At 38.8% G+C, this 23,958-nt stretch overlaps 1 protein-coding gene across 4 annotated transcripts; it reads left to right on the top strand.

The window, feature by feature from the left end:
- The first annotated feature begins 803 nt into the window (after nucleotides 1-803).
- Nucleotides 804-23,300, top strand: LOC111593753. Of its 4 annotated transcripts, none has more exons than XM_030225412.1 (16): nucleotides 804-1,090; nucleotides 8,695-9,797; nucleotides 9,840-10,620; nucleotides 14,981-15,146; nucleotides 15,344-15,582; nucleotides 15,648-15,811; nucleotides 15,888-16,024; nucleotides 16,086-16,223; nucleotides 17,721-17,816; nucleotides 20,701-20,850; nucleotides 20,933-21,009; nucleotides 21,651-21,962; nucleotides 22,081-22,175; nucleotides 22,233-22,321; nucleotides 22,386-22,702; nucleotides 23,036-23,300. In XM_030225412.1, the coding sequence occupies exons 1-16, from the start codon at nucleotides 1,020-1,022 to the stop codon at nucleotides 23,169-23,171; spliced, it is 4,071 nt and encodes a 1,356-aa protein (XP_030081272.1). In that variant the 5' UTR covers nucleotides 804-1,019; the 3' UTR covers nucleotides 23,172-23,300. The 4 variants fall into 4 exon arrangements, with proteins under 4 accessions (XP_030081272.1, XP_030081271.1, XP_030081274.1 ...); XM_030225411.1 differs by having other exon boundaries at nucleotides 16,071-16,223; XM_030225414.1 differs by lacking the exon at nucleotides 17,721-17,816.
- Nucleotides 23,301-23,958: the final 658 nt, after the last annotated feature.

The raw sequence follows: 23,958 nt of genomic DNA, 5'->3' as shown, positions 1-23,958 counted from the left end.
ACCTATACGTTAAACATAACCTCAAACTCAACTTTAGCGAGCGCCCAACTAAACTCAACCTAGAACTCGAAAGCAAAAGCGAAAGCGAAAGCGAAACCAAACCCAACCAGAATCATAAGCAATATAACTAGTGCTGTTAACTAATTTAGTAACTACATTTTAGACAGTCAACCTACGTTACTTAACACCTCCAACTATAACCCACCAAAGACAGACACGCACACACTCAAAAACACACGCACCCACACTCAGAGAAACAAAAAACAGAGTTTAGCAAGTGAAATAGTAAAACAATAAGAAGAATAAAAAGCCGCTAAAAATGTTCAGCATGAGGCCGCTGTGAGTGAGATAGACAGAGACAGACAGACAGATAGAACGGCAGAGAGAGTGAGAGAGTTAGAGAGAAAAAAGAAGTTATCTAAGCAACAACGAAAAGCAATTATTTTTGTTTATGTGTTCGTATATGTCGTGTACTTGTATTCGTATTAGTTAATTCTCAAAAATCGAAACGCAGCTTGCGCCCACACTCACACACACACTCACAAGAAAGAAAACGGCAAAGTAAGAGAAAGAGAGAGAGAGACAGACTATACACATAAACAAAATATACACACACATTCAGAGATTGACACAAACACAGACACAGAGACACAACCTCGATTACCATATGCAGCAAATACACCATGATAAAGTCGAGAATTGCGACAGGCCTAACGGGTTGTGCTCTATGGCAATAACAACAGCTACAACAACAACTACATCAACAACAGCAGCAGCAGCGACAGTAGCAGCATAAAAAATTCAGCAGCAGCAGAGTGTGCTTGCGTGCGTGTGTGTGTGGCTGGTGTGTGTGTGAGAGTGTGTGAGCGCGCGCGATTAAATCTGGGCTAGAGGCAGCAAGAAGGAGTAGCAGCCGTGGCATAACGGTATTACAAACTAACGAAGAGCGAAAGTAAAAATACAAAATTTCACCGTTTCCATGCAGAGGAGCTGCGTTCGCTGGGCTCTTGTAACAGAAAATGCACGTTAAACACACACAGCGCCGAGTTAGCGGTCCTGGAGCCTTCGGAACATTTACCAACGATCAACGGTACGTAATTATATATATATATAAATATAATTCTCTTGTATTTCTTTGAATATTGTTGTTGATTAAACGTATAATTGTTACATTACATTGCGTTACGTTACGTTGTGTTGCGTTGCGATACGATGCGATGCGTTACGATACGTAACGCATGTGTGTCCATGTGCATGTATGAATGTATTGTATTATTGTTATATTACATTACATTACCTTACGTTTCGTCTCGTTGCGTTGCGTTGCGTTACGTTACGTTACGTTAGGTTACTTATTGTATACATGGGTGTACATGTGCATGTATGTACGTATTGTAATATTGCTATATTACATGACGTTACGTTGCGATACATATCATAACAAGGGTGTACATGTATGCGTATGTATGTATGTATGTTTCGTATGTTTGGCATCTTTGGTATGTTTGGTATGTGTGCATGCATTTCGTATGCGTGTGCGGTCGTGTGTTTCAATGTGACGTTGAGCCTGTGCTTATGGGTATGACCTACGACCTAAATCCCAACATTTCATTAAATATTTAAGAAAAACTCGGCTTATCAATAATATAGTAGAACTGGTCCGTCCTGAAACACACGCACGCACACACCTACAAGCACGGAGACATGCCTCCATACAAGCCTACCTACATAGTACATACATATATGAATGTGTGCATTTTAAAGTATATATACATACATACATATATATATTTACAATGAATGTATTTCCGTTTCCGTTTCATTTTCAGCATTTCCATTCGTTTGTGTTGTTTCTTTTGGTTTGTTTGCTGTGTTTGTTTGTTTGTTTGTTTGTTCGTTTGATTGTTGGTTTCTTAAGTTAAGCTGTTGTCACTGTTGTTGTTGTTATTGCTGCTGTTGTTTGACTTAATGTGTATATGTGTGTGTGTGATTTGAAAGCTTAAATTTGAAAGAAAATGAAAACAGCTTTTAGGGTCACTTTGTTGCTGTAATTATATATAGCTATGTGTGTGTGTGTGTGTGTTCAAGTTTCACTTGTTCAATATTCTTATTTGATCCCATTTTGCTTATTTCCTTTGGCTTTTTCGAGCACAATGCAACTGATTTCCGTCCATTGAACGGGCCACAGGGCATGGCAGAGGCAGGCAGCGTTAGTCATCCGTCACTCAGTCAATGCAATTACGAAACTAGATTAAAAGCCAAGCGGCCAGCACAATGGCGACAATGGCAACAACAGCAACAATGGCCAAACAACAATGAGCAACCGTTCGAAAAATAGTGTCAAAGTACTTTAAGTGCACTTGTATGCAGTGTGCAAAAAGCGTTGCATACACACAGGCGCCATTCAATTACTTCTTTAGTGTGTGCCTGTGTGGGCGTGTGTGTGTGTGTGTGTGTGTGTGTGTGTGTGTGTGTGTGTGTGTGTGTGTGTGTGTGTGTGTGTGTGTGTAATCGTGTTAGCGTGTGTGTATGTGTACATGTACATGTCCAACGACAACATCAATGCAGGCAGCGGAAGCTTTCGCTTTTACTTCAATGATTAAACCACTGACCGAATTTCGGCTTACCCTGCCATGAGGCCCCCCTGTACATAGAATTGCATATGTATTTGTGTGTCTGTGTGTGTGTGTATCTGTGTACTGATAAAAAAAGGCTTGCTGTCATTATTGTTGTTGCTGTTGCTTGCACATTGTAGCTAACACACACACACATAGATCGAGATAAACAGTTTTGTTGGCATTTTTGTGTAGGAAGCTCGATGTTTCCAATTGAACTAGTTACAGATTTTTGTATACTGTTAACAGCTGCACATAGCAAGTACATACACACACTCACACTCACACACACACGAATACATATGTATCTGTGTGTGTGCCATAGACGGATTCCACAAAATCAGCTCAAGCAAAACTTTTCCAGTTAAAAAACTTTGCCTCGTGGAATCTGACTATTAGTTGATTAAAATTTATTTATTTGATTTCGAGTGAATCCCGTTTCAGTTCTGGTTTTCATTTTGTTTCGTTGCCATTAGTTTCAAGTGACTATTTACCTTTAAAATTATGTTTGTCATTGTTGTTGTTGTTATTTTACAGAAAACTTGCTTAAAAAAAGCTAAAACTTAAAGTCTCAAAAACGAAAAAACGAAGTGCTAGCGAAACAAGTTTCGCCAAAATACCAAAAAAAAAACCAAATAAGAAAAGAAACAAAGTGAAATCGAAATCGAAACAATCAGCGTGAAACACTCGATTCCGTTTCATATTAACGCTGTGGAAGCGTATTTGCGTACGTACTGACATCATCAGTGAAGGTACTCACAATTTCAAATTGCCTCTCTCTGCCTCTACCTTTCAACTACTATAACTACTACTAACTACTGCTACTACTACTACTACTACTACTACTACTACTACTACTACTACTACTACCACTACTACTACTACTACTACTCCTAGTTATGTACTAACTATGTACTTGCTACAGATTGTCCCACAACACGTTTTAAATGCTATCAACTTGCTATTCCTTTAAGCCCTACTGCAAGCTACCCGAAACTTCTCGTTTCCATCAATTATTCTACTTAATCATAAATAGTTGTACAAAGCACTCAGCTATCCTCTTCTTCTTCTTATTAATCTTCCTTTAATGCATTCCAATGTAAGCGCTACTTATTATTATTGTTTTTTTAATTACAATTTTTTAAGTCCCTTTTGCCAATGCCAATGAACTTCATATATATACACGTGCTCGTAAAACCCTGATAAAAAAATCCCAAAATTTAAGTTATATATTTTATTGTAATAATATTATTAATGCTCTTGCAGCGAGTACTTTAAGTTGATTATGAAATGCAGCTTGTGCCTTGAGAGCTGTCTTCATATTGGGATCTGTTTGTCTGTCTGTCTTTTTAAGCAATGTCTACAAAGAACTCATAGAACTTAGAGAACTCATAGAACTTTCTGCTTAGATTTTAAGCACTTATAAACTTAAATTAAAAAAATATAAAAATATATTAAGAAATTGTATTTTTAATATTTTCAAATATTTTTAAATCATTAAAAAATTATTTGTGGAATTACAGAATTTGCTAAGAAACATTATTTATTTATTTAAATAGTAAATAACATATTGCCAAAATTGAATATTTAATTAATTTTTAATTTAATATTAAAAGTCTTTTTAACAATATTTGGAAGTCTATAAACAATATTTAATAACATTTAAAATGTATGTAAATTTTAATAATTCATTTGTATGCTTAAATACATTTTGAAATATTGAATACATTTAAATAAATTTTTATAAATTTAAATACATTTAAATAAATTCATAAAAATTTAAATATGTAAATAAATTTAAATCAATTTAAATAAGTTATCAAAATCAGCTCAAAACATGAGTTCAAATTCCTCTACATAATTATTAGCTTAGAAATGTTTTAGTTAAAGTACAATAAACTATAATTTTTGAAGCTCTTTATCTTTGTTGGGGATAGTGTAGAAGATCAAAGTAACACAATTTTGTCTGTTTGAATAACAGAAACTGCTTTAAACTATTATATAAATAAGATCTGAGAGTTATGTCTCAGTTGTGTCCAAGTGTCTGCAAGAGTATTTGAACTTCGGCTTGTCGATGTTGGCTTATTTGCTTGCCAAAGCTTGCTTTTGTGCCCGTTCGTTATCGCTATAAGAAATCTACCTGTGAGCTGCTCGGGCTGGCATATATATATGCTGATGTACAAATGCTTCAAGTAGCTATATCTCACTATAATTTAATTTTAAGATCAACGACATTAATTTCGAATTGGCATGACGTTTGAGTATGACGTAGATTTATTTTCAGCTCGATTCTAATTGCGAATTACGCTCGAATAATTAATGTTCAGCGTGCCGGAGGCACTTTTGTTGTCAAAATATATACACACATATATGCACGTACATATACACACATATATAGCTGATGAATCTTTTTATGAAAGCATTAATTCACAGCGAGTTCTATTATTAACAATTGTGACCTATGCCACAGCATAGCCGAAAACTCATATTAATTACAATTTTGACAATGGACAATTCGGCTTTGTGTTCTGTGATTGGTCCTTTGTGTATCCGGTTCTATTTAGCCATCTATGCATATAGATGATGGGTTATCAAATTTAATTACATTTCATAGTGCGACAGGTACGCCGCACCCCACCTGACAAGTGCTTATTAGAGGGAATTGGCACAGTGAGCATTGAGTGGCAGCTGCATCGATTTACATTTCCATTTCCATTTCCATTTTCAGTGTTGTGTTAATTTTCTATTTATAACTGTAAATATAGCTGCCTATTCAGATCCCTTGCCACACAGCCCAAATATGGCAAAAGCTAAAGAAATTATTGTTTCTGCTAAAATTAGAGCAGATCAATTGTAAAATTCATAGGCGACACGCGCTATAGCAATTGCACACAAATAAATGTATATATATATATATATATTGATATATACGTTTTTATTGTATATAAGGCACATTTAACCACCCATCACAGCCATCGCCGCCTTGTGCTGCAACTGCAACGCCTGTTGTTGGGGGAAATTGATATAATTTCGATAAACGAAATGGAATGCAATGCCAAGCGCGAGCTGGCGGCGGTGGCCGCTGCGGCGGCGGCGGGTCCGGCACAATTACGCTTTTTCGAATTTACGCTTAATGCCTTCAATTGGCTCTTGAAATAATAATTGAGTCATATTGTGTTTAAGAAACTGGCTCGGTGACTGCAGCCAACTCTCTCAGCTAGGCGCAGGGCAGCACGTGCCGCACTCGAGCTGTGCTCTGTGGTGTCTCCAATGCGCCAAAGTTGACATTGGAGCTGGCCACACAATTATCATGGACAAGGCTGCCTTGCCAATTGTTTGTCTTTACTCAGCCCGCCCCACACTCCCCCAGCACGGCAGCTGCTCGAGCTGCCGCAGGGCACATTTGTGCGCAGCTCTTGCGAAATTCGAGTACCTCAAGTCAATTCAAATCAAATTGACAACAGCCCAAAAAAAATATAAAAACCTGTCTGAGGCGTTGCTTTCGCCAGCAGCTCGAGCTAGACTTGAAAGCGGATTAACATCAGATTTATCTGCAGTCACTCGTAGCTCTCGATGTGAAGGGCTTTCGTGTGCACAATCATTACGCTAATGCGCAAAATGTTTGCACAGTTTCTGAAATTTCCAATTCAAATTCCAAAACCCATATTCAAATTTGAGATAATTGCATTTGGTGCACGGCCAGAAATATGCTGCGTGATGCGATGCGATGGCATGTCGTGAGCGCTTAATTGAGTGAAATTGATTTCAGTTTGCTCAGCGATTCCTATTCCGATTTTTGCACTCAAATTGTCAATGGAAAATGTTAAGCAAATATTTGCATTGGCGCAACAAAATTGTGTATGCGCCGTGTCCCGCTTGCCGCTTGAAGCTTGCCGGTTGCGTGCCAAACGAGTTGGAGCTTGCGACTGAACCAGAACCACACAGACAGCACCACCAGCAGCAGCACCACCACCACCACCAGCAGCTCTTCCCTTCATGCGCACTATATATATATATATATATATATATATATTCATATATTTTGAAATTGTTTATCTTTTGTTCGCATATTATGCATTCTGCATAGCTGAAAAAAAATTCATATTTTTGCTGTAGACTTCTGCTAGACAAGTCACGTTAGTCCAGTGTGCACAGTGTGCTTGGCGCTATTTATATGGCTCACAATTTGAACTTGAAAAACTAAAGCTGCGTGCCGAAGTCATAAATATAAAAGTTGTTTCAAAACAACAATCTTTTTATAACAATTTAATCAAGAAATATGTCAGCTATGAAATGATAAACAAAAGAAATATTTTAATAATTATTGTAATTATTAATAAACATTAAATATTATTATAATTTAGTCTATAATATTTTTAAAACATAAAACTGAGATTTTCATAGCCTGCAAAGCTTTAGATCTATTCAAATTTTGAATGTTATAAACAAAACTTAGCTTATGAAACTATTTTTTTATGTAAAAGGCAGCTAGAAAGAAGCAGACAGAGAGAGAGAGAGATAAATTTTGAATAATATTATAAATATAATTTCAGATGCAGGTTTTAGATTCGTTACAGAAAATAGCTATATCAGGTTCTAATTGTTAAGCAGATAGGCGCTCAGCATAAATTATAAAGTTTTCAGATATTTGAATTCTAATTTAATTTGTGTAATACAAATTAGAATATAGCTATTTCCCAAATCTATAAAATTTAAGCTTTTTATTTTAAAAATATTTATCATATATTTAAAATTAATTAATAAATATAAAAAAATAAAACCAAAATAAATTTAAAAATGAATATGAAAATCAAATAAAATACAAAAAATGTTGAAATTCTTTTAAAAAATTAATACAAAATTCAAAAAATTTTCAATTATGAATTTTATTTTTAAATTTAAGTTAGGTACAATTTTTTTTTAATTTCTCTAATATATTTATATTTTTACTTTAAGAGCCTCAAGCTCAGAAAAAACTTTTATTTTTATTTTTAATTGAAATATTTTTATTTTGTATAGATTTTGAAATAGGCTTAAAAGAAGAGAATCAAAAACAAAGCTCAGCTCGTTTTATTAATAACAAGTTAGCCTAGCTTAGTTAGCTTAAGTATTCTGTATTTATTTATTACAATTAGGCGTGTTCTACAACTCCATTTAATTGATAATCATAGACAAAGTTTTTCTTGCATATTTTTTGCATTAGCTCCCCCTGCGATATTGATATGCATATGAGTTTGTATATATCTGAAAGGTTCTGCGCACCAGACAACAGATACCAAATACCAGATACCCCTAAATGAAACAGAAATGTTCGGCGCAGTCTGTCGAGGTCTTATCTTATCAGTAGCTTTTAGGAAAATTTGATTTGGAGCACTTCCGCTCAGGCAGTGGAGGGCCTTCAGGCTAAGGGCTTCAGTTTGTGGGGGGCAAAAGCTATATATCTTGGATATTTGCTTAATGTGACACACACACACACACACACACATGTATATATACATGTATATAACTGTAGATGTAGCTCTATATCCACATCTTTATCTAAGTGCCATGCGTGTTTCTAAACATTAATTTAGTTCAATTTTTCGCGCGATCAAAAGCAGATGAGCATGTCGGCTGCTCGGTCGCTTCATTGTATATATCTCTCTCTCTATATAGCTATAAATACTGCTGTATAAATTGTATCAAATGCACATATATACGTGTATATATATAGTTTGCTGAGCGTTTCTGATGAACTCACAAGCCGCTTGAGCTGAAGCCTCTGCTCACATGCCCCGTGCCCTAGCCACGTCCCGCCACTCACACAATTGCACAATCAATATTTATAATTAACAATTTCTTTTGTTTATTTGTTTGTCTCGGCGTGTTTTCCACACCGTTTCCTGCTCACTTTAGCGTAGCCTCTGTCCAGTTTCTGACCCTCGCATCCGCACCCGCACCCCAACCCGAACCCGCTGTATAAATTTTGTTTCTTTTTTGCCAATTTCAAATAGATAAATTTGTGTGTTTGCCGGCGTCTATCGCCATTCATTCTGTATCGTTTACCCGGTTCTCATTCTTGTCTCTGTGCCTCTTGTAGCGCCAGCCGAGACAACTTGTACCCCGACGATCAGCAGCAGCAGCAGCAGCGCCACTCACACTCGCATCAGCACTTGGTGCGTCAGTCTTTGATTAGCCTCAGCTACGCACAGGCGGGATCGAACTCCGCATCAGCGGCGGCAGCGGCAGCGGCGGCGACCGGGCCCACACCCATACATTCGCATTCCTCGGCATCGGCCTCCGTGCGCAACAGTCCCAGTCCCAGTCCGGCGGCTGATCAGCATAGCTGCAGCAGCGGCAGCGTTGGAGTCGCCCTTGGCATCGGTCGCAGTCGGCGTGGCGAGGCAGCGGATCGCGATCGGGATAGAGATAGAGATAGAGATCGAGACGGTGACAGCGTTTCGCTGCTGAGAGGAGCCACTGGCTTGGGCCAGCTGGGGCTTGATGAGCCACGCGCCCAACGGCAGCGCAGCAGCAGTCGGCTATCAAGCGGCATCTCGAAGCAAAACTCCAGCGACAGCCGCAGCGGTCTGCGCATACTCGATCCGGCGCCCTCGCACAGCCACAGTCCGGTCAGCTGTGGCACGCAGAGCGTGAGCAGCACTGGCGGCAACTCGGCTCTGTACGATGCCTGTCACGAATATACGCGCAGCTTGAGTGCAGCACCAGCGTCCGAGGATCAGGCGTCGGCAGCAGGCGCTGGCGGCATTGGCATTGGAGCAGCAGCAGCTGGTGGCCTGCTAAAGAGTCACTACAGCGAGCAGCAGCTATCGGAGCCGCACTTTACCAATCTCAATCTCAACCTGAGCAGCGACTACGACACGGGCAGCGACAAGCAGCAGCTGGTGAACCAGACGTACATCTTCAAGTGCATTGCCAACAGTCCCTCGTTTCTGCGCACCAACAAGATCAAGGAGCAGTCGAAGAAGTTGCGCAATCTCTCCCTGAAGACACGCACCGCCAAGAAGAAGGGTCAGATCATATCCAAATCGAACGCCGTCTCGGACAACTCGCTGCATCCGGGTGATAAGTATCTGAACTTGTATCTGGTCGAGAAGAAGCATTCGCTGCAGCCACAGGTTGCTCCAACCGCTGCCCATACGGTGCCATCATCTCTGTCGGCACCTGCCACAGCTGCCGGCTGCTCATCCTCATCGGCAGCGGCAGCGGCAGCGGCAGCGACAGCGGCGTCACGTCAACAGCAGCTGCCGGCATTGTCGGCAGTTGCCGCACGGCAACAGCAGCTGCTGCTGAACGGCTCGCTGAAGAGCAAGACGAAGACATTTCCCGCGTATCGAGCATCGGTGCGCAGCGAGAGCGACGACAAGGAGTACAGGGCGGCTAGCAGCAGCAGCAACACGATACCGACGACGGGCAAAAGTCCGCCGGTGCCGCACTCGCTGGCGGCCAAGATCAGCGGCAAGAACTGTAACAATCTGCTGCACAACGCCGGCAACAAGCTAAGCGTGAGCAGCAACTCCTGCCACAAGCTACATGCCCACAGTCACGGACAAGGGCAAGGACAGCATTCGGCCTATACGCAGCATCTGGCATCATCGCCCAAGAGCTCCGTCTCCAGCAACGGCCATTTGAACAAATACTGCCTGACGGACCTGACGCGCCGCAAGGCCGAATTCAATCGCCAGCTGAGCGCGCCGACAGACTACACACATCACTCGTCCAGTAACGGTTCCCAGCAAGGCTCCGAGGCGGCCAATGAGGCGGTCGGCGAGTCGACGATCACAGTAGCCAGCGCTGGTGTGGTGGGACACAGTGGTCCGCACGGTCATCACGGCCATCACGGGCACGTGCACGGCCAGGCATCGACGGCGCCAGCCACACTCAAATCGCTGCAGCTGCACAACTTTGGTGTGCATCATCCGACGCCAAGGCCCACGTCCACGTCGTGCACCAACAGCTTCAACAGACGCCACATACGCAGGCACAAGAGCAAGCTTAGTGAGCGGTGAGTATACCACTTTACATACAGATATGCATACGTATATATATATATATATATATATATATATATATATTGCTTAACTATTCTTATCACCAAGCTTTAACCAGTTAACGAGCTGGCCAGTTGGCCAATTTGGCCATTTACTCAGTTACAGTCTTGAGAGACGCGACGCGACGCGACGCTCCAATTGCTAAGCGAATTACGCATGCAAAGTCGTCGCTCGACGTTGTGATACCCTGTACTCCATGAACACGCAGTGCATATTCATTTGACAGAGGAAGATTTCTTTTACAATGTATACAATATATATGTAGAGTTCATTTACCGTTATGCGTTCCGTTCGTCTGCTTAGACCAGACTCCGTTAGACTAAAGTCCGTAAAGTAGGCTATACTAGATTATAGACATAAAGCTTCGCTCATATGGTTATTAATAATGGGAATCTCGCTAGATTAGCTCCCTTTGACTATGCGTCCTTTAGCCTCTCTAGACTAGACTAGGTTAGACTCAGATAACGTTTTCTATATGCAAGATATCAAGATCTAGGCATCAAGATCTAGGGCAAAGATCTTAAAAGCAAATTTGATGTTACAAACAATCCTTAGATACACCTGCTTTATGCGTTTTTCGATATCTAAGCCAAGTGTCTTCTAAAAAGAAACCAATCTTTTCGTTCCCCATAAACTTTAGGGTATTTGCTAGTCGCGCACTGCCCACTAGATGTTATAAACAATCCCTAGAGACACCTGCTTTATGCGTTTTCCGATATCTAAGCCAAGTGTCTTCTCAAATAAAACAAATCTCTTCGTTTCATACCATTCCTTATAAACTTTAGGGTATTTGCTAGTCGCGCACTGCCCACTAGAGCTCCCTTAATTATTGCTGCTGCCGCCGCTTGTCGTTAAATTCGCGTCTCATGTCTTTTACCGGTTTTCGTTAGCTGCTATCGAGCGGCATTTGCATATTGCCATCAGCATCGTCTGAGTCGCAGTCAGTGTCTGAGTCGGGGCTTTACTTCGGCCAGGGTCTGGCGACTTCTAAGCCGCGAACAGTGAACTTCAACTTCATTCGTGCGTTGAGCTTTTCATAATTGAACCGCGCGCCGTCGATCAGGCAGCAGGACTCAACAACTAATCCCCCGAACGGCGTGAACAGTGAACTTTTAAGCCGTGCATTCGCCTGACCGTGAATGAGATATTGAGCATTGGGAATTGATTGCTGTACGTGCTGATTGCGTTGTTGACACGGAAAACTCTCGCGCCATTATCATAATCAATTGCCTTGGCGCAGCTCAGTGACTCAAAGCGTCTATATCTATAAATTACTGAACTAGATTGTGACTAGAGGCAAACGGTTTTCCCATCTCCAGTCTCTGAGCTCCATCTCAAGATCAATGATCGTTGACGTTGTTGTTAGCCTCCCAGCCCGGGCTCGGTAACCCGTTAGACTAAATCATTTACATAAAATCTAGAGGTAATTTTTGTTCTCGCTGATAGTTTTTTTTTGTGTTTTTATTGGCGTCAATTTTTGAGAAATAGCAACAAATTATAGTCGAGCTATAATTTGCGACGCGGCTCGCCGCAAAATCAATTAAAAGCCAAACGCAACACAACAAATATTGTTTTTATTTATTTATTGTGCAACGGCAACGCGAGAGCCTCAGAACAGGTTATCTAGCCGCCTCGGCAACAGCTCACAGCAGCGACGTAAACCTACTGAGAAGAAGAAGAAGAAGAGGAAGAAGAAGCAGGAGGAGGAGAATAACAAAAGTTAAATAAATGATCGAGCGAGCACAATGTAAAAAATCATCAGCAGCAACAGCAACAGCAACAGCAGCGGCAGCAGCAGCAGCATCAGCATCAGCATCAGCATCAGCATCAGTCGATCAATTATTTAATTACCCGCCAAAATTCCCTTTTCGGCATTCCGATTGCCGCAAATTGAGAGTCGAGGTAAAGTGATAAACAAACAAACAAACAATCGAATGAACGAGTAAGGCAACAAACAAAATAAACCGACAACTGGAGGACGAGCGCGATACACAACCAGCAGACGAACGCAAATTTCCGATTCCGAATACGAGCTGGTTTCGTATGCGCATTCGGTATTCGGCATTCGGACACGATATTCGACAACGCGTTCGTTCGGAGTGTTTGCCGGCGCTTGCTGGCTGGGCATTGCTACTTAGTTGCGCTCGGTTAGCGGGCTTGTAATAACTGAAAGTGATAAATTACGGTATATAGAGCAGACTGCATGCACACACATACACACACACATACGCACACACACTTGCATATGTATTTGCAAGCGGCGATAACATTGAGTTACGGTCATCAAATCAGTGCGAACAGCTGCTTCAACACGTTTCGAGTTTCCACTAACAATTACACGCCAAACCACAAAAGAACCAAACGAAACGAAACGAAACGAAAACGCAATCAAAACCAAAACCAAAACCAAAGCTAAAACTGCAGAGTTCAGCAATGACATTCGAAACGCATTGGATGACAGTGGATAACGACGGATAGTAACGGATAACAGTTATCCGATCGGTTGTGTAGAAATTCTAACGCTTTTGTTGCTGTTATAGCTCAACTTCGCGGCGTCGCTTTCGGGGCGTTGCTATTTTTAAATACACAAAAGGCACACACTAATAATAATACAACATAATAATAATAATAATAATAATAACAGTAATATGCTCTCGTAATAAATTCATTAGGCTAATGCGAGGCGAAGATTAAATTAAATCAGCTTCAACAGGCTTAATTAAAACGAAGCTTTCCCATTTAAAAACTACACTCAATTGAGTGTGAAGCAGAACAACAAAAAGAAATACGAAAACACAAAAAAAAAAAAACAAGTAAGAAAGCTCTAGTCGGGGTGCCCGACTAGGAGATACCCTGATCCCAGTCCTTTGAGTTTTGTTATTACAAACTCATTTAAATAATATTTAAATAATAACAAATAAAAATCGACATTGCGAGACCAGGATTCGAACCCGGATTATTTACGCAACGTGCACAAACTCTACCAACACCGCCACTTCATAACTAAAAAAAAAAAATAAAACAATAAAAAACACTTCATCTCCACTGGTGTCGAACCCGAACCAAGCTGCATGCGAGCGGCGCCTCTACCAACGCCGCCACCGTTCTTCTTACATGGACTGTTGCATATTTGAACATAAGTAGCAGCTAATATTCAGCACAATTCAATCGCAATTTCAATTCTTGGAATAGAAAAGAATACACGCATTTGAATGAATGTGTGCACATGCATAGGAAAAATGCGTGCGCGTGGCGCTGCTGACATGTGCTTTTGCAAATTGGCCAAACGTTTTGTTTAATAACTTCTGTTTTACTTAATGGATTTTAATGAAATTTTCAGCATATGATCTACATATCCTATTGGCTTAGTTGAGATGCAAACGCCTTGACATAATGGCCCTAGTTCCAACTAAACTTAAATTCTAAGAATTTGGGGGAATTTGGATCCGGTATCCAAAATCCAACAAAAATCAAAATTGCATAAAATATACATAAGACTAAATACAAAATTTGGAGTCTCTAGCTCTTAAGATGTTCGAGATATAATTTATTTACTGTATTTCAATAATGTTTTTATTCGATAACAATTAAATGCGAATAGTTATCGAATATTTGAAACAAACTTGACCTGCGCGTGCTATACACGGACCTACAAAAAAAATTTCAAGTCTCTAGCTCTTATAGATGCTGAGATCCACGCGTTCACACATACGGACAGACGGACAGACGGACAGACGGACAGACGGACAGACAGACAGACGGACAGGGCTCAATCGACTCGGCTTGTCGTCCTGATCAAGAATATATATACTTTATGGGGTCTGCCACGCCTCCTTCTGCCTGTTACATACATTTGCACAAAACCATTATACCCTGATTTCCCATTTTTAATGGGATCAGGGTATAATAAAAATATCATTGCACGCTTCTACTTTACCAAACAATAGAGGCACAGCCATCGCAGCCGAGAGCGCGGAGCACAGACCACGCGATTTCGCTTCCGCCACGAGCCAAAGACCTTGACAATCACCGAATGCAAGGTGAGATCTGGATGCTGCAACTGCCACTGGCACTGGCAGTAACAGTGGCAGTGCCAGTGCCACTCATTGTGCGTGTGCAACAATTATGAGAATTAAAACTGTATCAATAGAAAAAAAGCCCCGTTACTTTCACTGGCTTACCTTACGCGAGTACTTGTAATACAATATAACTGCTATAAAGTTGCATTTCCTATTCATGTTTATTTATTGTTATTGTAATTGTTATTGTTTTTCGCTGATGTGTTTCTTTGGTTTATCAATAAATGTTTTGCAGCCTGCTGAACGGCGATAGCGAAGAATCAGTACGCTGCTCATACTGCTCCGTATTGAATGTGAATGAGAACGACTTGCGAATTTCATTCGAGAACACCTGCACCGACTCGCTGGTCACCGCTTTCGATGATGAGGCGCTGCTAATATGCGACCAAGGAACCGAAATGGCAAGAGCTAAGGTTTTTCCTATACAGCTAGAGCAGGCATTAGCTAGCTAACTACTCACACACACACACACACATACACATCTAACTCCTCACAATATCAAACATTACAAGAGAACAGTGAAAGGGATATAGACTCTAATGATATGACTTCAGCTATTTTGTGCATCGTTGAGAATTAATCGACTCGTATCTTGCAGGTGCACTTTGATGATGTGTCGTTGTACGGCACTCCGAAAGAGGAGCCAATGCCCAACATACCGATAGTGTCGGAAAAAGTCTCGGCCAATTTCCTAAAAAGTCAATTGCAATCATGGTTCCAGCCGACCGACAATCGTCTGGCCATGAAATTATTTGGCAGCCGCAAGGCTTTGGTCAAAGAACGCATACGTCAGAAAACTTCCGGGCATTGGGTAATACACCCGTGCAGTTCATTCAGGTGAGTTACCCAAATAAGGGCTCTCTCTCTCACTCTGTCTTATTTCTAATCAATTTCCTTTCTAGGTTTTACTGGGACCTTTGCATGCTTTTATTATTAGTAGCAAATCTTATTATCCTGCCAGTCGCAATATCATTCTTCAACGATGATCTGAGCACACGATGGATTGCCTTCAACTGCCTAAGTGATACTATTTTTTTAATAGATATTGTAGTCAATTTTAGAACAGGTAATGTGCACACGTCAATTATATGGAGCGGAATTATTAGCCGATGAGTCGTCACTTAATCGTTTTGCACTTGCAGGAATTATGCAACAAGACAACGCTGAACAAGTAATATTGGATCCAAAGCTTATAGCTAAACACTATTTAAGAACCTGGTTTTTTCTCGATTTGATTTCGTCGATACCCCTAGATTATATATTTTTAATTTTCAATCAAGTAAGTTAATGTATTTGAAGAAACAGTACGCAACATTTTGATTAAGATTATGAAATTGCAGGATTTCTCTGATTCTTTTCAAATCTTGCATGCCGGACGCGCTCTGCGCATCCTTCGTCTAGCTAAATTACTTTCTCTAGTTCGCCTGCTCCGTCTCTCCCGCCTCGTCCGCTACGTCTCGCAATGGGAGGAGGTCTATGTAAGTAAACAATTTCGAACTTTCTCAATTATTGTTTCTGCAATTTGTTTGACTTTTGGTTTGCATAACAATAAAAAAATATGTATAAATATATATATATATATTTGTTTAAGTCATACTTAATGATATATTATATATATATATATTTCGATTTCGATTTCGTTTCCGAATTCGACCTCGACTTGATTTGTTTAGTTAATCAAATTAGTTTTTCAGTTCGCAACACAGTTTTTCTTTACCGACCCTCAAAATATATATTCAAACTACACAAAAAAAAAAAAAAAAAAAAGAAATGAAAAGAAAGTGAAAACCTAGCTCTGGGTTTTTAGGCTTTAGTACAGTCAATTGCAAGTCAAACAGTTAACAGTGATCAAAGTTGTCTATATATGTAGTCCAAAGTGCTCAGTCTTCTCTGATTCTGTTTTAGGCTTAAACATTCTATATATTCCCTAGGAGTTATTCGAACAATACATTTTCAGTTGTTAAATGTCTTAGAATATACTCGATGTCTTTGATTTCAGTTGATTTCAGTTCTTTCCTTACCTTAAGTATATATATATATGTCCAAACTTTCCCAAAAAATTCTGTGCCTTAAAAAAACCAACGCTGTACAAAAGCCCAAAAAAAAAACAAAAAAATAAATAAAAAACTTAATCTAAAGTTTTGTAATCTTAAAATGTATTTAACTGCCAATACTTGTGCTCCAAGCCCAGTTAGTCCAAGTCCAAGTCCAAGTCCATGTCCAAGTCCAATACTCCCCATCAAGTTCTGCAACAACAACAACAGCAACTACAACTACTACTCACAACAACAACCAGCTCGCGAGCCGTCTCTCTCTTTCTCTCTAACGCTCTCTCTCTCTCTCCACAACATTCTCACCAAAGACGCTTTAAACTTCGCTCTGTCGCAGGGGGAAATTTAATTTTTTTGTTTATTTTTTCTGTTTTTCAATATGTTTTTTTCTCTTTCATTTTGTTGTTGGCTTCAATTCATATTTATTGTGACTTTTCTTCATTTTGATGTTTCATTTCTTGCTGACTTTTTAAAGCACTGAAAATTCAACAAATTCTTCATTGCACAATGTACAAAGAAAAAGAAGAAGACGTCGAAGAAAATATATGAAAATCTTCGAAGACTTTTTTCGGAGTCGCAACTGAGAAACATTTCAAATAATTTTCAAGTGTTGAAAAATGCTTTTTTATTTCCTCAACACTTACTTTGCGCAACGTCACCAAAAAAAAGAGAAAGAACAACAGAAACTTGAACTCAATTTATTGTTTTATGATTATATATACATATGTATTTATTTAAAAAAAATAACTGTCAACTTTAGACAAATCAAATAAATATATATATCTGTAATAATATATATATATATATAAGTTTCCAAGAAATTCTCAAAAAAAAAAACAATTTGCTTATCGAAATCAGACAAAACTATTTAAAAACCCCAGCCAATCCAGGGCCTATAATACCTGTGTATATATATGGTTTTAGATTCTGCAGAATCTACAGAAAAAAAGTGCTGATCGCAGAGGGAGAATGCATAGAAAAGACAAAGATGGCTTGACTAAAAGCAACCTAATTCTCAAGGTAACAACCAAAAACAAAACAAAACAAAAAACAAAACAAAAAAAAAACAACTTTAAGATTTTTTATCAAATAAAAATCAAACACTATCAAACAAACAAAAAAAGATTAATTTTGGTAAACAAAAAAAAAAAAAACAAAAAGCCTTGATTGATTGACATTATAATTACGTATTATTGGTGCAACATAGATCACATTTTTTTGAGATATGATTGAACCAAAATTGAGTTTTAGTGCATATTTCGTTCGTTCGTTCGTTCGTTCGATTGTTCGATTGTTCGTTGATCATGTTTGCTTGAATTTTAATGTTCGTTCGTACATTCTGTAAATTTACTAAGACTGCCTTTTTATATACATATAACTAAATATTGATTGATTGATTGATATACATATATTTTCTTGATTTGATGCATAAAAAAACAAAAACAAAAATAATAATAATAATTGAATAGAACTTTGCGCCATATTCAATGTATTGAAACTTCGGTTAAATCGAGGTTTGTTTTTATGCACTTCACGAAAAGACGATAGCAATGAGCCGAGCTGCCGAAAAAGCTGTCCGATTTGCTTATAGACAAAGCTAAACTCTCTTTAGTTCAGTTCTAACTAGTTTTCCTTTCCGATTCAACTATCTAGTCTAGCAGTAGACTCCATGCATGAGCATGTCTTTAGCCACAGATTAAGCTTAAGACTTACGCTTTAGTTTCCTCACTCTTCTTTTTCAACATTATTTCCTTTCTTAGTTAGTACAGTGTAAATATAGTAGCTACAGAACGCCTGTGAATTGCATCTAGACACAATACTTGCGAAAGGTAATCGAATACCTCAGATGTTGAATCAATGCGAATTTCAATGTAAAACGGAAGAAGAAGAAAAGAGTTTCTATATATATGATTTGTTCAATGCTTTTTGCTTTAACACTTCGGCAAATACTTACGGTAAACAAAAACAAAGATATATAATACTCTCGTAGTCATTTGATGATTTGTATATATCGCAGCAGCAACAGCAGCAGCAGCAACAACAAAGTTTCAAGTTTGTTGCCTACACACACACACACATATATAGAAACACGCTCAGTAACAGCCAGCAATATTTATAATAAAAATAATAATAATAATGAAATGAAACAGCAGCTGCAGACGTTTTGCTCTCCGATTGCTGTCGAACAGCTGTTGAACAACGAACACGAACACTGTACTACAATACATATGTACATATCTCTAGTAGTTACTTGCATACATATATACACATATATACACACATAAAGTCTTATACGTATTGTGTAGCATACATTTGTGGGCAAACAAACGCTTTCTATCGCAAAAACTTACACTCTCTAGTGCATAATCTAATATACTATGAGTAAGAATAACGCTACAACAACAATGAACAAGATAAAACAAACAGCAACAGCAACAACAACAACACTAAAACACGTTTTGATATCGTAATCAATGCTTTTGCTTTTGTTTGGCGCCCAATTGCGACGCGCGCTTTATTGCTGCAACTCTACGCTCTTATGCTCTTATACTCTGTACTTCTACTCTACTACTACAGCTACAACTCTACTACTACTACTACTAATCAAACTCTGCAACTGTTGCCAATTACAAATATGTTTACCGTTACGTTTGTTTCTATTTTTGTTCTTGTTTTTGTTTTCTCTTGTTTTCTGTTTTTTTTTTTTTTGCAATTGGTTTTGGTTATGGGCTTACGTTGCGTTACGTTTTTTCTGTTCTCTCTCTCTCTATCTCTCTCTTGTGTTTTTCTGTTGTACAAAAGATTTCAGCAAAAGACTCGCGTGGCGACTCCTCGTTCCGTAAGTCTGTGTAAATAAAATCGAAGAAGATTGCTAAAGCCTGGCATAATGAATACCCTGTAATATTTAATACAAATAATACACGAAACAACAATAACAACAACAACAACAACCAGAAAAAAAAACTTGAATGCAACACACTTTTTTTGCTACTCTGTCCATGGGTTAAATATGTTATTTAGTTTATGTTTCTGTTACTGGTTTACGTTAATTTTCTTGTTGATTTTCGTTCTAAACTTCTGTACAGAAAACGTAGCACTAACAAATGAGATAAGAAAACGCTTTTGATTGTAAAATACTGTTGGAATAGTGAGCATAACTAAATATATATATATATATAGATGCCATTTATATATCTATATATAATTAGTTATTCTTCATATATATATATATACATATATATAATACTCGTTTTTACTTAAGCATCAATTTATTTTTGAAACTCTGAGCAAAAGTTAAGATGAGCACTTGTACCATAATAGCAGCTGAATTGCACTAAAAACAAAACTACGTAGAAATGGTTTGATTCATTGCGCTCAGGATGTATTACACTTGCCTAATATTAGCCTCACAATTACTTAATAATTTATTGGTTAATTATGCCTAATTTGTATTTGGATTGATAGCGCTCTTCCACTGTCTGCATCTACTACTACTACTACTACTACAACTAGAGCCAGCTGTGTGTGTGTGTCTATTGTGAATGGCCAAGCGCCGCGCAGCACACAAAATTCTGTTCGAATCTTGAGTTTATCTTCAGTTTCTCTTCTGGCTGTGGCTTGGTCTATTTATTATTTTGCTTTGGCTCAAAGTAATTGGCAGCTGGAAGTCCGAAAAGCCTACTAAAAAAACGTTCAAAAATTTCATTTTATTATTTTACTTGGAGTATTTGATTTGGTTTGTTGTAATTTTAAATGTGGAACTCACAATTGTAACACACACACACATACATATATACACTCGACACACACACACTCAAAACACACACACACACACATACATGTATAGACAAAGCGGTGCTGGGCTTAAGTTGATGTGCACTCTTATTGATAAATCTGGTTGCAGTTCCTCAATATGGCCTCGGTTTTTATGAGGATCTTCAATTTAATTTGCATGATGCTCTTGATCGGACACTGGAGCGGCTGCTTGCAGTTCTTGGTGCCAATGTTACAGGGTTTTCCATCTAATTCCTGGGTATCCATCAACGAGTTACAGGTATGACAAACACCTGTAAATGCATTTCTATTCAGCGAGAAGCCAGCGGAATTAACTCTTGACTCACTTTTCTCAACTGCAGGAATCATATTGGCTGGAGCAGTACTCATGGGCATTATTCAAAGCCATGTCACATATGCTGTGCATAGGATACGGCAGGTAAGCAAGCATTAAGGGCTAGAATAAAGAAAACTGGAATTGAAGTCTTTGAGCTTCGTCTTTGTTGCTTCAATTATTATAAAATAATATTAGTTTTTATACGCTTGAATGGGAGTTCTGAAAATGTATGTAGCAGATAGCAGAAGGCGTGGCAAAACCCATAAAGTATATACATTCTTTGTCAGTATGACGAGCTAAGTCGAGCTAGCCTCCGTCCGTCTGTCCTTCCGTTCGTCCGCCTCTTCTGCTATCCGTTTGTCTGCTAACTAAACTTCAAATATTAAGCTTAAAGCTGCGCACTTTATAGCTTTGAACAGCTTGAATATATAATTCATAAAAACTGAAAAAGTATTTTAATGATGGAAATTCTAGTTTGATCCGCACCAAATGTGATCAATGAAGTAGGCCTACCTAAAACTCGATGAGCTCAATGCTTAAAGAAGACGTTAGAAGAACAAGTTGTAGCAGAGTAGTTGAGCTTATATATAAGGTAGAGTAGCTGACTTGAGCTGTATAAGAAATAAATTATATAACTGAAATATTATAAGAGATAGAAGTCAGATTGCATTAAGGCAACTTGAATAAGTTTGCCCTTATTTATATAGTTCAATATTGTATTTATTGTTAATTGGACTTTGCAGATTTCCACCACAATCACTGACGGACATGTGGCTGACGATGCTATCGATGATATCGGGCGCCACGTGTTATGCATTGTTCCTTGGTCATGCGACCAATCTAATACAGAGCTTGGACTCCAGCAGGCGGCAGTATCGCGAGAAGGTCAAACAGGTGGAGGAGTATATGGCCTATCGCAAGTTGCCGCGCGATATGCGACAGCGTATAACGGAATATTTCGAGCATCGGTACCAGGGTAAATTCTTCGATGAAGAGTTAATACTGGGCGAGTTGAGCGAGAAGCTGCGCGAGGATGTTATCAACTATAATTGCAGGTGGGCGATCTATGAACACCAACAAATAACTGGCTGAGTGTGTGACTGAAGAAAACAAAATTGACATATATATATATATATTTATCCATATGCTGATCTATCTATGTTTGCTTCACAGATCCCTCGTGGCGTCAGTGCCTTTTTTTGCTAATGCCGATTCGAATTTTGTTTCCGATGTAGTTACCAAACTGAAATACGAAGTTTTCCAACCAGGTAAGCCTCTGAAGACTTGCCAGCTTAGAGCCAACTGTAACTGCTTCTCCAATTCAGGTGATATTATCATAAAGGAGGGCACGATCGGTACAAAGATGTACTTCATACAGGAGGGCGTTGTGGACATTGTCATGGCCAACGGCGAGGTATGCATCGAGTATGGCATGCTTCAGCATGCACATGTTTACAGGGTATCTATGTGTTCAACAGGTTGCCACCTCACTATCGGATGGATCTTATTTCGGTGAGATCTGTTTGCTGACCAATGCGCGTCGTGTGGCCAGCGTGCGAGCCGAAACCTATTGCAATCTATTCTCGTTGAGCGTGGATCATTTCAACTGCGTTCTGGATCAATATCCGCTAATGCGCAAGACCATGGAGACCGTGGCTGCCGAGCGGCTAAACAAGATTGGCAAAAATCCAAACATAATGCAACAAAAGGATGAGCAACTAAGCAATCCAGAATCGAATCAAATTACGGCGGTGGTCAATGCATTGGCCGCCGAAGCCGATGACTGCAAAGATGAGTAAGCAGTGCAGAAATTCTCTTATACAAGACTTATACACTACAGTATTATATTAGACTCTTATTTAAATATACTTATATGATGCTCTTATACACTTTATACTTAAATAAGACTCACATATAAATACTGTTATATTCTTACACTGTTATACACCATAATCATATATAAGAGTCTTACATAATACTCTTATACAACAGTCTTATACAATCTTATAGTGATATCTTATATCTCTTATAGTGATATAATATTAGTTTTTAGAGTAAATATTATTTACTCTTATACATCACTCTTATACAATTAATCTTATACAATATACTCTTATATCTCTTACAGTGACATGGATCTCAAGGAGAATTTACTGCATGGGTCAGAGTCGAGCATTGCTGAGCCGGTGCAAACAATACGCGAGGGTCTGCCCAGACCACGTAGCGGCGAGTTTCGAGCTCTATTCGAGGGCAATACTCCATGACACTGAGGCATCACGATTAGCCCAACCGGCACGCAACGAGCAACCATCTGAGTAGCGGTTCGCAAAACCCAAACAACAAAGCAAACAACAACAACAAGAACAACAACAAATAGTAATACACCCATAGACACAACAAACTTCACACACACACAGACAGACACACACACACATGCGTATATAATAATTAGTAAAAAAATGAAAAAACCCAAAAAAAAAACTACACAAAAATGATGAATCAATTTACAGTAGTCTACATATATATGCAATTGCGATTTAGTAGAAGAAAAAATGAAGACAACAACAACAACAAAAGAAAACAAAATGAGATAGAGAAAACGTATTACACAACAATGTCCTCAATAATTATTCATAATTTCAGCTCCGCTAACTGTGATGAACTTTAATATAAGAATCGAAAAAAATGAAAAACTAAAAAAAAAGATGAGTACATAAATAACTTATACGATAAAAAGAAAAGAAAAACAACAAACAAACAAAATTCAGCAGCCAGTTAAAGCATTCACACAGATATGAAACACGGCCATAGAGAAAAACACACACACAAACACACACACCTACACCTACAGTTACAGTTACATACATATAAGTATATAAGTTTTATGCCCACGATATTGTAACGATAACGAAGTGAATAGACTTTTGAATTTGCTACATAGGTGTTAGTCCTATGGACCTACTACTAACACACAGACAAACACACACACTCACACACACACACCTGTAGTTAAACATACACCCACATCCACACCCACACAGATACACGTGC

This window comes from Drosophila hydei, unplaced genomic scaffold (genome assembly GCF_003285905.1).
Source record: "Drosophila hydei strain 15085-1641.00,03,60 unplaced genomic scaffold, DhydRS2 tig00008132-arrow-arrow-pilon, whole genome shotgun sequence".
Taxonomy (NCBI): Eukaryota; Metazoa; Arthropoda; class Insecta; order Diptera; family Drosophilidae; genus Drosophila; species Drosophila hydei.
This window is presented reverse-complemented; position numbering and strand designations above follow the sequence as displayed.